The sequence below is a fragment of the Empidonax traillii genome, unplaced genomic scaffold (assembly GCF_003031625.1).
Source record: "Empidonax traillii isolate 1590-97213 ecotype Southwest subspecies unplaced genomic scaffold, ASM303162v1 scaffold35:size4298261, whole genome shotgun sequence".
NCBI lineage: Eukaryota > Metazoa > Chordata > Aves > Passeriformes > Tyrannidae > Empidonax > Empidonax traillii.
In genome coordinates this window covers 3,209,537-3,224,432 of record NW_020955228.1, presented here as the reverse complement: position 1 = coordinate 3,224,432, position 14,896 = coordinate 3,209,537, and the positions used below count along the sequence as shown (strand labels likewise).

Here is a 14,896-nt window from a genome sequence, read left to right as displayed (position 1 = left end):
AGAGCACCATTATCCCTTTTGCAAAGTGCGCAACAGAAAAGTCGAACATTAGATTAGACATTAGAAAATGTCACAAATTTCTCGCATATGAATTGAGACATAAACCTTGACATATTCTAGAGTCAGAAGAGTATTTTAGAATTGAGTCTCTGTTCTGACTTCTAAAATCTGGTCCATATCTTACTGCTTAGAGTCCAGCCCATATATGCACTACTGAGGTAAAATCATTTTTTGCAATTACTAGGTAAGCAATAACAATTCTACAATGCAGCAAAATGTGGATTTTTTGGAGAGTGAAAATTAATTAATCCCACTTGCAAAGGATTATTTTTTTAATAATGAAAAATGCCACAAGTTCAGATAAATATTAAAGAACAGTGACTGATGCTTTACTCCAAAGGCAGCTTGTCTTACATATTTCTTATACCATTACAGTAGACCTGTCATAATTTTTGTTTTATTTAAAGTTTAATTAGCCCATTTTAAAGCTTGATCCAAAGCCCACAGAAACAATCCCCTTAACATCAAAAGATTTTGGACCAAGTCCTTAATGAATGCAAGCAGAAATGTCCTAAAAGGAGAAACTAATATTTCTCTGCTTCTGACATGAACTATTTTTAGTGCTACAAGGACAGATAGTAGATTTTGGCAGGAGAATATGTTAGATATAGATGCTTTTCAAGGCAGAAGCAGTACAGTATTTTGCAATATAGCATAGATAGTAATACAGATGCTTGTCTGGAGGTCAGAGCTCATAAATACTCAAACATACATAAATACATGAACAGTGAGTGTGTGTTTATTTATTCTAACATACTGCTTCTCTGGAAAACTGCCTTTGGAATTTGGTAACCAAGATTTGTGATCTAGATCAACTTTACTGTAGACCTACTATATGACCTTGGGTGAGAAATTAAAACCAGGTTGTGGACCTATGGACAGATGAATCTTTAGTGAGCAAGGTACCCTAAACATCATCCTGTATTCTGGAGGAAGGGAAAATGGGATTGGGGCTGTAAAACAAGGGGTAATGGTGGATAGCAGATCTTTAGGCATCATGGCTGATAGCACAAAATAATTATAACTTCCAAACTTAGAAAGAAATATGTAAACTTTGATGCAACACTGACTGCCTTTTCTGAAGAATATACAACCTGGCAGAGATGGAAATAAACCCTGCTTCCTCCAAAGATCTCCTAGCTCTAGGTAGGTGTCCTTGGAAAAAAGGTAATTCTGGAAAGAATGAGATGGATGGTTTCTGTGAACCTTTCTCCTTCAGTCTCATCTCCTCTGCATGGCTACAGTCAGCCCCTTCTGTGGTCTATGGACACCAGAAGATGGATGAGTTCCAACTTGCAACCATGACATTTAATCAGGCTACCAATCAAAAAAAAAATCTCCATTTTCCTAGAAAAGCATATGTGTATGTTGAGATGACCTTCCAGGTCCTTTTCCTCACACCAGACTTTCCTGCCTTCCTCAGAGGTAAATGATAGCCTATTACCCTGTCTAATGTACTTCTATGGGACTCTTGTGAGTTATGGTTGTTTCTTACATGACCTTTTCTTCATCTGCATTTGTGAGATGCCAAGAGCAAATGTAAGTCTAAAGGAGACCACATATAGCAGGAAGCATAGGAGAGATCTTCCCCAAGGGTGCAGACATGGCTAACGGGGTAAAAGCCCACTTCCATGCTGAAATTCTGGCTCTAGAACTCTGACTCAAATTGCATGAACTGTAGGGAGATTCGAGTCCAGCCACAAGAAGAAGACTTTGTGGAATGCTTTATCCATCACCGTGCTGGAGGTGCACCCTCCCCACCTTGGAAGAAAAGCAGAATTTTTGACTAAAAAGGCCTGAAGTTTTATGCTGTTTCTATGGGCCAAGCGTACTGAAAGTTTGAATATATATATATTTAGGTAATGTGTGGGAGCAGGCAGAATACAAAAAATTATACATTTGTATAGTTTAGAGAAGATGGAAGAGATGGAAAAGGAAAAAAAAAATCAAAGGAGTTGAAATAGCAAATGAGCTCCATTATTAATACAAATAACTGTTATTCCCTGGAGTGTAGATACGTTTGTTTTACTAAGCAGTCTTCTCAGATTTAGATGTGAAACCACATAAACAAGACCTAGAGCCATAATTAGGGGCAGAGCTCCACCACAGCATTAGATATGTTGATCTCTTGTGATGGGAAGGACTGGCCTTCTCCGGGATACAAGAGAAGATACCATTAAGGCTTCCACCAAGGTACTTATGCTCTGCTTAAAAAGCCACATCCACTGCCATGATTTACTTCTGGAGCTGAATAAAAAGTATACAAATAAAAGATTTCATATAAAAATAGGTTTGTAAATAATTTCAGACCTTAATTTTTTGGGACACCTGTCTCCTACGTGGGATTGCTGGTTTGATAATAGGATATAAGTATTTCTCGGCCTTGCACGGAATCGGGAGCTGGGAGGACAGGAGGAAGCAGGGCAAGCCGAGGATCTGCGCTCGGGGGGCGCAGCGCTCCCTGCCGCCGGTCCAGGGCGGGGGACCAGCCGCACACCGGGGACACTGCGAACGCGGGGACCAACACTGCTTCTGCGGCAGCAAGCCGCTGGGACTTTTAGATGAACGAACGCATCACAACTAGAGTTTAAAAAACCAAACAAAATAAAAATCACTGTAGTAATTTTGATAACGACTCTGACTCTTTGGAGATAACTCCGTATTACGCGTCTGTTTTCCAAAGCTTCCAAACGAAGCCAGCGTCAAAGCGCCGAGGGCTAGAAGCAAGCCCGTGGGAAGCATCCGTGTGTCCGCGGAGGAAACCTGTGCTGGATCTCCCCCAAGCCCCAGCACGGCCGCTGCCCGTGTAGGCAGCGGCACTCCCGCCGCCTGGGGCCACCTCGGCGAGAAAAAACACCCGCGATTCGCTGAAACACGTAATCTGTGCCAGTAGAGCCAGGAGAGGGCGGGCGGCTCCTCACGGCCGCGAAGCTCGGGCCGCCCAGCCTGGCGGGACCTGGGTTGTCGCAGGAGCACGGACGATCCCTGCCTGGCTCTGCTGAGAGCGGGAGCGACTCACCTGGGAGCCGTGCCCGTCGCCGTAGCGGGGACTGGAGGGGAATCGTGCCCTCCCGTGGCCGCCGGCCGCACAGCCCGGCACAGCTCTGCCCCCTGCACGGCCCGGCCCGGCCCGGCCCCGCCGGGAGGCCCCGCAGCTCCAGCCCCGCCGGCAGAGCCGAGCAGCACCGCGCCCACCCCCGCGGGGTCCGGGTAGCGAGGCTATATTGACTGAGATGCTTGCCAGCTTTTCCGCGTCCTTGGCTGTATGAGCCGCCGCGGCGGTAGGAAGAAAATAATAATAATTAAAAAAAATGTGAAAGAAGATAAAAAATGGGTCCCACTCTCATATCCTTTATATATTCCTTCCACCCATTTGCTGTTGCTACGCACAACTTTCTACCAGTGCACAGGGAGGGTTCTGAGCCTGTTTCCCGGTGTGCTTTCAACACCGAGCAAATTACAGCATAAACATCAGTATGGAAATTTGCTAGGGGCTCTCTTGTCCCCTTTGAAAGGATATGACCTCGACCAGGCTTTCACCTTGCATGTGTAGGAATTCCTGGCCACAGAAATTGGTAGGGTAACTTCAGCTGATTTCAGTGGCCTTTGCAATAGGTCTTAAAGTTACAACTTCTGAGGAAACACTGGACCGAAGGTTTTGACTCAAAAACACTCAGGAAGGCTGTCTCTAAATGTGCTCATAAGTAATACTTACATTACTCAATATCCCAAGAAATTTCCACCATTCAGAGAGTTTTACCTCAGCGAGCAGCCTTTGAGAGCTAAATTGCAGTGTGTGTATTCGCATGCTGTATGGGAATACTGAACAGCCTTATTGCAATCCAGCTGTAATTTGTGTGTATGCACAATGTGTATAACACATTGACGAGCAACACTGTAGTTGTAACCATCAGATCTTGAGCACACAAGTTTTTAAACTTATCCACTGATTTATTAGCAGGCAGAAAAAAAATCAAAGCTTTAATTCATTCTTAGAAATCAAAAAAGAATGAAACTGTTGACCTACTCCCTTCAAAAGCTATGATGTTTCTGCCTGGCTAAGCCAGATCCTGCTTGTCCCAGCCTGTGAGTGCCTCATCTGCTAATGGGTGCCCTCACAAGGGTCAGTATATAGTTATGGAGATCCCTTTTGGCTGATCGTCACAGCCCAACTTATTCTTTATTTCATCTTCCCAGGAGTTTGTAATTTATTTAACTCCATGTTCACACTCACACCTGTAATCTAGAATGGTTGATTTACCAGTATTATGCCTTACTGGATAGATGGCAAAATGCTGGAATACTCTGTGCCATGCCACTACCCCACCACATAAGGGGGCACGTTTTCCTGAGCTGAGGCCCAGGGAAGCTTGCAGGAGTGGACCTGGAAACATCTTTAGAAATCTGGATCTGCTTGTAGTTTTGCTTGCTACCCTACCACCAAACAGTGAAAAAGGGTTGAAATTCTGCCCAGGGAGCCAGAGGAATACTCACCCAAGCCATGTATATGCATAGCAGAGAATAGGACATAGAATCCCTTACCCCATGCTCAAGAGTGGTCTGCAGGACTACCTTAGTGGCCTAGTGGAGGTTCAAAACAGATGACTTGACACTGCATGAACTAAACTATGATTATGGTTTTAATGTGGAACACAAAGCTTCCATCTCAACCCCCATCAGAACTGTATATTTCAAAATAAATCAGAATTTAATTGATTTTCTATAATATCTGCACAGACTTCACTCCCCTTCCTTCCCAATACGTATATATGTGTGCACACTGCAAAAGATCAACACTACATGCATTCTCACACTTAAAAACATCCAGTATATCTTTCTCACCCTCCCTGAGGGGTGACTCTGACTCTCTGACACATCCCACCTCCTCCAGACACAGTTCCACACCCCCCAGCACTAGGCAGGTGTGCTGCCAGCCAGCAGGCCTGGGAGGTCCAGGCAGGCTTCAACAGTCAGCCCAGAGGCAGGTCCCCCAGGCCAGACCATGCCACCACAGCTCATCTGTCCCCTGCACTCCTGTGGGGTCTTGGCAGTAACAGTATGGGCTTAGTTTCCTTTGTTCCTGAGCCCATAATTTGTGAGTCAAAGATGAAACAAAACCCAAAATGAAAATGATGTGATTTTCTGTGCAGTCATGGTTCATAGAGCAGTGTGCAGGTCCTAGGTAGTACCACATGAGTCCTGCTAACCACTGTTAGCTGGTTGCTTTTGCTGCAGTTTCCATGAAGAGTAGCTGACACTAAACCCAACAATCTACTACAATCAGCCCCTATCCTCAACTCAGTCCCTCCCTACGTTTCTCCACACGTTCTGCTTTTGCAAACCATGTAAGATTGCTTCTCCATCTATCCTTGCCTCTCCCTCACACTCTGCTCTTACACATCTTCCTCCTGCCCCATGACAAGCAGGTGATGTCCTGCATCCCACTCAAAGTTCAGGTGACCCAGACAAGTGGTGCCTCCTGCTGAATCAGCTCAGGAGGTGCTGCCTCTCCCTCCTTTCAGGTGGCATGCTGTTCCAAGCAAAATTATAGTTATCCAGGTTTAGTTTTGCACTTCAGTGTTTTTTTCCATAAGAAGAATGGGAGATACAAAGGGAGGGAGGAAGGAAGGGAGGGAGGGAAAGAGAGAGGAAGGAAGGAAAGAAAGGAAAGGAAGGAAGGGAAGGAAGGGAAGGAAGGGAAGGAAGGGAAGGAAGGGAAGGAAGGGAAGGAAGGGAAGGAAAGGAAGGCCCCCAGGAGCTGCCTACAGATGCTCACTACTACTGTTTCCAATCTTTGGTCTGTAATGACACTGCTCAACACCCCAGAGGAGCAGCACTAAGGCTCTGGGTAGAGTCAAAATTATTAGTGAGAAGGAGGTGAAAGGAGAGCCAACTCTTCTTACCTTGGGGACAGCAGCTGGAACCAACACAAGGGAAAACCTGAAGCTCCCCAGAGAAGCCATGGTGTTGAGTGGATAGGCCTGTGGTCGCAGCAGACACAGCAGGGACAAGCCGAAAGCCGAGGAAGCTGTGCTGGCTCGCTGTTGGTCTGCGTGGCGGCACGTCTTCCCTTCTCGGCTAAGTCGGTCCCTTTTTTCTCTCCAGTCTTGTTTCCAGCAGTTTCCCAAAAGATAAGGCTTAGGGCAGACTGCTATGTACCCGCACCGAGGGATGGAAGACCCGAGGAGGAGAGGTCGCCCAGGGGAGTAGCGAGCGGAGGAGCTTCGGGGCAGCTCCGGTGGCTGTGGGTGCCCGTAGGGCGCTGCGGCGGGTACCGGAGCCATCGACCGCGCCGGGCCGGCTGCCCCTCGACGGCGGCCGCGCCGAGGTCCTGGACCGTGGCAGCTCCAGCGCCAGGGAGCCCCCAAGCAGTGGGGACACTCAGCTCTTTTTCCCCGGAGAAGATGACAACGCTCTTCCAGAAGCCTGGACTTTTTTTTTCCCCTGACAAGGACATTTATCGCTCCTCTGCTATTCTGCTCACCCTGTCCGCACTCACACCTCAAACAAACTGGGGAGCTACGGCGCTGTTGGTTCTGCGCGCTCTGCCCCATAACCAGCGGTGCCCATCTAGGCGGTGCCTGCCAGGCTGGCAGCACAGGAGTGCGGTCCCGCTCAGGGAGCAGCGCTTCATCCCATTTACTGATGGATGGTAATTTCTAGCTTTCCCTCCCAGGCGTTCCCCATTTGAATCTGAGCTGCTGTTAAAAAGACACACCACCTGCTCTGTGCTGCCAGCGAGCGGGGAAGGAGGCACAAAGGAGGGGGATGGGGAGAAATAACTTTGACTCCAAACATATAAGAGAAAATAAAATAAATAAGCTCCTTTCCCAGGAAGTGACTCGGACTCTGGCGCCTTGAGGAAGGACGAACTGAAGTGAGTGGTCAGTAGACACAGAGTGTGGGCAGAGAGGGTTTGCACACCCTTCCATCTCCCTGTGTGCTAGGTTGGGCATGCGGAAACTCCCGGATTTCTCTTAAGACGAGCTCAAGAACTGGTGCTTATGCATGTACGAAGCCAGTGCTTAATTTTCCCGCTGCTTCCACCTCTGAAGACGGCTTTCTCTGAGCGCAGTCCTCCAGCCTAATAAGACGAGGCTGTGCCGCCACCCCTCCCCAGACCAGAAATGTGCGACTTCCCCGTCAAGTCAAACCCCTGGAGCGCTCGGTGATGGAAGCGCGGCGTGTGCGAGAGCGGGACAAAATTAGGATGTGCCTGGATGCTGCCCCGTGGGTAATTTCCCTTTCCTTTTTTTCGCTGCAAGCCGTGCCCGCTGCGGCGAGGAAAGCCCGAGAGATGAGCGCTTTCCCTGGCTGCTACGGGGCCGTTGCTCCCCAGCGCAGGCACTAAGCGGCTTCGCTGTCCCCTCCGCAGCAGCGCACGGGGTTTCGGGCACCCCCATAGCTTCCCGGCCCGGCCCCTCAGCACCACTCCAAGGCCGAGAGCGAACCGAAGGAGCTTGAGGGAGAAATCGCGGAGAGGGAAACCGAGAAAGAGGTTGGGGTAAGGATGCATGTGTGTGGGGGGGAGAGGCCAGATCACTCGTGAATGGCTTGAAAAAAATAATTGGGGGAGGGCGTGGAGTGGGGGAAGCGGAAACTTTCCTATAAAACTCAGCAAAAGTCCCTCCTCTCCACGTCAGGCCAATGACACTGCTGCCCCCAAACTTTCCGCCAGCAGGAGCTATAAGAACCTCCAAGTCTTCAACTTTCTCCCAATCCCAGACACCTCGAAGGGGCTCCAAGGAGGGATCGGGAGGGATTTTTTTTTTGGTTGGCCTTTTTATTTTTTTGCCTCTTGGATCCTGATGCCATCCCCCCTCCCCCCAAAGTGAGGTCCTCCCTCCCTCCCTTCCTCCTCCTCCTTCTTCTCGCAGGCCAGCGAAGCAGCCGATCAAGGGGGAGCTGGCGGGTTAGGTGCCCCCCTCTTCTCCCTGCCCTCCCCCCCCTCCCGGCCCGCTTCTCGCGTCTCCCCCCAGAGATGATGCAGCAGGACGAGTCAAACTCTCCAGTCTCCCCCGCCGACGACAGCTTGAGCAACAGTGAAGAGGAGCCGGACCGGCAGCAGCTGCCCAACAACAAGAGAGGGGGGCGCAAGCGCCGCTCCAGCCGCCGCAGCGCCGGCGGCGCCGTCGGGGCCGCGGACGAGCCCTGCAGCCCGGCCCAAGGCAAGCGGGGCAAGAAGTGCGGGGCGGGCGGGGGCGGCGGGGGCGGCGGCGGCAGCAGCAGCGGCGGCGGCAGCCCCCAGTCCTACGAGGAGCTGCAGACCCAGAGGGTCATGGCCAACGTGCGGGAGCGGCAGCGCACGCAGTCGCTGAACGAAGCCTTCGCCGCCCTGCGAAAGATCATCCCCACGCTGCCCTCGGACAAGCTGAGCAAGATCCAGACCCTCAAACTGGCGGCCAGGTACATCGACTTCCTCTACCAGGTCTTACAGAGCGACGAGCTGGACTCCAAGATGGCAAGCTGCAGCTATGTGGCCCACGAGCGGCTCAGCTACGCCTTCTCGGTGTGGAGAATGGAGGGCGCCTGGTCCATGTCCGCATCCCACTAGCAGGCGGCGTCCCCCACCCGCATCCCCCCGGCAGGAGCCCTAGGTAAGGCAGGGACCCCGAAACCGGTGGGGAGAAAGCGGGGGGTAAGGCGAGAGGCAGCCGGTTGCGCCTTGGGCCGGGCACGCTTGGTCGTGGGGCGACAGGGCCCCCACCCCATCCGGAGAGGCCTGGCTTCCAGGACCAGCTGGAGAGCGGGGTGGCTGGAAGTGCCTCTGGAGGTGCCTCCCCAGCCCAGATCGACTCTCCTCCTTCGCGGCCTGGAGTGCGCCCCTGGCCCCGCAGGGCCCACGCGTAGCGGGCGCTGCCGGCGGGGTGGGCTGCGGGCGGGAGGCGGCGGCAGTGCGGGTGTGCCCCAGCCAGATGGGGCCGGCCTGAGATCACTTTTTCACCAAACGCTGTGGAGCCAGCAGAGCTGCTGGGATGGCTCCTGCTGCTGCTGCTGCTGCTCGTATTTTGAAGTGAATCCATGTCCGCCAGTTGTGCTGCCCGATGAACGTTTCCAATCGCCCCAGCACTCCAGTCCCTCGGCTCTGACACCGCGGGCTGCCGGGCTGGGGTGTCACACAGTCACCGCACGGCGAGTTCTTCCTTCTTCATTCCTGCCCGATACGTGTATTTCGAGAGACAGAGAGGTGTAGGTAGATGTGTGTGTGTATCTTTCATTTCAGTAACGAGTTTTCCGCCCTCTCTGGGTTTTTGCAGATGACATTGTTCCCACAGAAGGAGAAAATGGACAATCTAGAGACTCTGAAGTTGGATACGTTTTGGTTTTTTTTTTTTTTTTTTTGGTCTTGTTTAACAAAAAATGTACCAAGGATTTCTTGGAAATTAGAAGAGCAATATCCAAATTCAAAGCAGGGCGTGGGGAGCACTTAAGGAAAGAGAAAGAGACAAGGGCTTTGGACAGTGACTACCCTTTGGGCGTCGGTACAGTACACACATCTCTGCATTCTGATAGAAGTCTGAATCGTTCGATTATTTTTTTTTTAATTTTGACGAAGAATGTTGGAATTGAACTTTTTAAAAATTTATTTGCCCTTTTTTTTGCATGCATTCCCAAGAGGTCGTGCCTATGAGCCACTGATGAAAGGAAATACATTATTGTGGACTTTCTTCATTCTTGAATGAAACCAGCCAGCCAACCAAAAATATCCCTGTAGAGATGAAAATCTTTTTTTTTTTTTTTTTTTTTTTTTTTTTTTTTTTTAGGGGGGAATAAGCTGGGCTCAAGCTGTTATACACCCGGTTCCTAACTTTTTTATTATTATTATTTTTCCTCTGAGAAAAAAATAAACATTTTATTTATTTATTGATGACCCATGTTAAAATGCAAATAGATCCGGTGTCTAAATGCATTCCTATTTTTATGATTGTTTTGTAAATATCATTGTATATTATTTTTCTGCAATAAATAAATATGATTGAAATTTTAATAACCTAAAGTTTGGTCTATCTGAGAACTCAGGGTTAGAATTAGAGATGCCTGCCTGCTTGCTGAGCTGTAAAGACACCCAAGAGAGAGGGATCACTAGTATAAACAAATCAGGAGAAAAAAGCAAATAAACTAGCTACTGACAGACACAGGTATGTTATTTATTGAGACGGCTTTATTATTCTGCGCTGAAGCTCACTGAATCTGCAGAGATGTTGTCTCTTCTCTCTTTCTCTCCCTCTCCCCCTGTAGTCTTAACACCAAGCATGGCCGAGTTGTGCGGGGAGTGGAGTTTTCGCCACAGAGCTCTGACACTTGCTGCTGTGTTTTGTCCCCAAATTTGAGGCAGGAGCAGGTCCTATTCCCCAGCCCCTGATGTAGGTATTTTTGCTGATATCCCCGAGGAAGAGGTATCGGTTTTAAACAGGGGTTCGTCTATTCACAGGCAAAGCAAGAGAAAGTGAGATTGAAACAGGGAAGTGTCTATTGAGTGGGGTTTTCCGGTGGAAGTGATGTTTGACTGCTTTGCTCTCCAGGGTTTTATATAATATATATACTAGCGATCACATTTTCATTTAGCAAAGCACTGAGGGATATGCTAATCTGCCCTCTTCTCCTTTTCTAAGTGTAGGGCGCATGTTGCCCCTCTTTCTTCTCACCAGACCCTCCGCGAGGTCCCAGTATGCGCCGAGACCCCACTTGCAAGAGAGAGGGAATCTCCAGATCTGAGGGCTCGGAAAGAAGATGAAAGGGAAACTGTTAAAAAAAAAAAAAAAAAAAAAAAAAAAAAAAAAAAAAAAAAAAAAAAAAAAAAAAAAAAAAAAAAAAAAAAAAAAAAAAAAAAAAAAAAAAAGCGCCCAAACAGTAATACAATCCAAACCAAAACTCAACCCCTATACCTGGACAACTGATTCCACCTCTGCTGTCACTTGCTCATTTCCCAGCCCTTGGCAGCTTGGTGGTGCGCAGGGAGCGGCACCTCCTGCCCTTCCGTGGCCGCGAAGGATGCGCGGGTGCGCAGGGGAGACTGTGGCCCTGAGAGCTGAGCAGTGTCCTCAGCGGAGATAAGGACCCTGCCACCGGGGTTCGGCCAGTATCTAGGATAAATAGGAAGGGGTGTTTTTTCAAAATAGAACCTGTTTGCATAGCCCGTGTTGAGCTGACTTTATTGTCTGACTGGTTGTGTTTCCATATCCACTCATTGCCGTCTATTGCTGACATAATAGTACTATGAATTTAATATTGCGCATATTTTAGGCCAGTGTGCAATGTTTACAGCAGAGAGCCCGCAGCACTTATTTGCGCTGCCGGATTAGCAAGGACTTGAAAATTACGTGGAGGCCCTGGTGGTCGCAGCTCCGTGATGGAGAGGAGGGGGAACTGCTGCTAGTTCTAGGGGGCCCACTGCCTTCCCCCGGCACCCTGGCACCCGCAGGTCCCCGCTCAGCGACTCCAAACACCGGCTCCGATGCGCCCGACTGACGAGGAGGAGGTAATGTCTTGGCTGCAGAGAAAGCGAGAGGCACGGGGACCCGGCGTGGCTTTGGCAGTGGGGCTGGAGGGACTTGAGGGGTTGTGGGAGGTTTTGGTTGTTCCTTTTTGGAGAGGAATTATATTGGGGAAAGCGGGGAGCGGGGGAAACTCCTGACGTTTAGGAAGAAAACACGTTAGGTGAAAAAAACCACAAAAACAACAAAGAATAAAAAACGAGATGAGCTGCTCGGGGCTGAGGGGAAGGTGCATTTCATGGAAGGGTATTCCGGCGAAATATGAATGAGGAATCAAGTGCACTTTAAAAACCATGAACCAAACTGCTCTCCCTTAAAAATCCAGACCAACCCCGCTTGATGGAGTTAAGCCTGATTGCCCCTGTTGCAACCAGCAAGAGGCCCCTGGCCCTGACGGTGCGAAACGTTTGCAACAAGCTGAACACCCCAGAGAGAAAAATCCCCAATTGCTGTCCATGGGGCTTATGCCACTGGCAGGTCTCCCAGCCTCACCCCCACCCTGCCGGCGCCGGAGCACTCCCGGGCAGCAGGCGCTCAGCCGATGCTCTTTCCCGGCTACCAACTGCTACCTTTGCTTCATTAAAAAAAAAAAAAAATAATTAAATGGAGATAAATCCTTTTTTAAAATACAAGCGTACCCTTTCCTGGGTTGGAACTGGGGACTGCAGAGGCCTGGTGCTCCTACCGCTAAAGCCAAGAGCGATTAAGTCAGCGTCAGGCTTACTGAAGGAAAAAAGAAATAATGTGTATATTAATTTACCTTCTGGGAATTTTAAACACTCTTGCAATCGGAAAATTAACTCTGCCTTTGGAAATCCTGATTGATTTCGCTTCTTTCTCCGAGGCAAGAGTCTGTTCCGTTTATTCTCAGAATAAGAAGCGGTCCGGGGCCCGCGCAGCGCCGCGTCCCCGGCCGAGCTGTCGGGGCGCGGAGCGGCGGTGCCGGCTCTGCACCTCCTGCGGGGCGGTGGGCGGGGGGCGCCGGCCCCGGGCCCTCGCACATTCCTGGGTTTGGCAGGGGCCGCCCCGCTGCTTTCTCCAAGCCGGTATCGGATTCCTCCCCGGCGTATGATTTCACTTGAAGTCCTGCCCAGGAGCCCTTCAAAGTGCGCGCTTGTCCCGCTCCCATGATGTCAGGCGGTTTTCCCTGCATCTGTAATTTTAAGAAAAACAAACAAACGGGCGGTGGGGATGTAAGGGGAAACGGAGGGAGCGGGGAGTGGCACAAATGTGATGTAAAAGGACAGGGGGAGAAGGGCTCACCTGCGGCGACCGCAGCTCGGGCACCTGCCGCCCGGGTGGAGCCGCCGCGGGGCTCTGCGTCTCCGGGAGCCGCTCCCGGGAATGGGCTCATCTGCTGGCACGGGTGCTTCCACAACTGCGCTCGGTGGCTGCGTCCTCTCCATTCATGCGGCGCTCCCTTCACCTGTCCCGCTCCGGCAGGCAGGGGACCCTCCGAGAGAGCGAGAGCGCTCCCGCCGTAAATTCGCATCTTTGGGAAGAGGGTGGTGATGGTGGTGACGGGAAGTTCAGTCCACCCCGTAGAGGGATCCGGGAGGCTAAAGCGAAAAAAAAAAAAAAGAGGGGCACATATCCACATCCCACTGGGACTTATTTTATTTACTGCGCACATAACCTGCCCGCAGTAAACATGGTACAGGATGTATTTTACATTAACTTCTGCACCAGCTTCTTTCGACTTCAGTCCACTTAATGTTCTTGGCAAATCAAAGCACGTGTCCTTTGAAGAAGGTGTGTAATTGGAGTTTAAGGCATGTATGGAATTCCCAGATGTCTATAAAGTAAGAAGGAGCATTTGGCAGGTCACTTGAAGGTGGAGCAGGTTAAAATCACTTGTACAAAAGTCCCCCTTTTCTTTTTTAAAAGCAAACAAGTCGGCCATTTGTAAGAACCAAGTGATGGAGATTGCGGGAGGCTTAGAGGGGTGTTACAGAGCAAGAACAATAAAGCTCCGGGAACATAATGGCGATGGCAACACCCGTCTAAATATCCGAAATAAAACGCAAAACAAAACTAAAATACTAGGATCGGGGAATAGCTGTGCGTTCTCTCAGTAATTCTCAGTAATTCTCAGTAAAAGTCTCTTTCACCCGCTCAGGAAGACTTACACTCCTCTTGTTTAGGTAGTCGTCTCATCTTGGGTAACAGACACTTCCCCACCCTTTTCATAAAGAAATGACATAAAATTTGCAGAAGCTTTACAAAAACCCTCTTTTTCACTATATAGAAACATCAAAAGAGGACGTATTTCACTCCAAAATAATCCAAATGAACCACGCTAAGATCAAGAAGGCTACAATGATAACACCCGCAATTAATAATAGCAGAAATAGTAAAAAACAGGTTTGTTAGAATTAGGTGCTGATAATTTGGTTTGAGGAGCTTTATAAGTGTTTGTGCAGAATATTAACCCCAGCAGGACTGCAAGTTCGCTTGGAAAGGGGGTCACAAACTCAATTTGCTGGGATGCAGAAATTCTGCTGCAATATTGTGCGGCGGTGAAGGGGACCCGTTCTGTCTTCCTAATGTGGGGAAAACTGGAGATAGGAGGGGGTGAGGGCGGGAAGGATGCTCTTGGGAAGGGTCAGGGTCGCCCCCGAAAGTTTAGGATTGCTTTGTTCTATTCGGGACGAGGCAGTCATTAAACAAGCAGTCAAGAAAGGAGCACCAGACACGGCTGCAGCCGCGGAGGAAAGGACAGCTTCAGCGAGGAAGGGATTTTGACATGTGAAAAGTTAAGCAGGTACCTGAAGGAGGTTTATTTTGACCAGATGTTAGAGCTTTTATGAAAACGTCACGTGAAGCGAACAGATGTACAACTTGCAAACGGAGCCCCGCCTTGTAAACACTGGGAAGAGAAAGGCCCACAGAAATTCAAGCATAGATCATTCTTGCCTTTTTCTATGTGTGTATTTGCACACAGATATGGACTACATAGGTTCTACTTAAATTGCTTTATTTGTTTACAAAAAAAGCAGCCGTTCGGTTCATACTTACTATCCTCTTTTAGTGTGCCTAGTCAAATTTCCTTCCTTCCTTGCTTCCTTCCTTGCTTCCTTCCTTTCTTCCTTTCCATTTTCTTACTTTCCTTTTTATCTTTTTCTCCCTCTTTCTTTCTTTCTTTCTTTTCTTTTTCTTTCTTTCTTTCTTTCTTTCTTTCTTTCTTTCTTTCTTTCTTTCTTTCTTTCTTTCTTTCTTTCTTTCTTTCTTTCTTTCTTTCTTTCTTTCTTTCTTTCTTTCTTTCTTTCTTTCTTTCTTTCTTTCTTTCTTTCTTTCTTTCTTTCTTTCTTTCTTTCTTTCTTTCTTTCTTTCTTTCTTTT

General features: G+C 49.1%; 1 protein-coding gene across 1 annotated transcript; it reads left to right on the top strand.

The window, feature by feature from the left end:
• Positions 1-7,539: 7,539 nt before the first annotated feature.
• On the top strand, positions 7,540-9,930 carry TWIST1 (twist family bHLH transcription factor 1). The gene is made up of 3 exons (XM_027877957.1): positions 7,540-7,564; positions 8,040-8,657; positions 9,318-9,930. Exon 2 carries the CDS (start codon positions 8,042-8,044, stop codon positions 8,612-8,614), a length of 573 nt encoding a protein of 190 aa, XP_027733758.1. The 5' UTR covers positions 7,540-7,564; positions 8,040-8,041; the 3' UTR covers positions 8,615-8,657; positions 9,318-9,930.
• Positions 9,931-14,896: the final 4,966 nt, after the last annotated feature.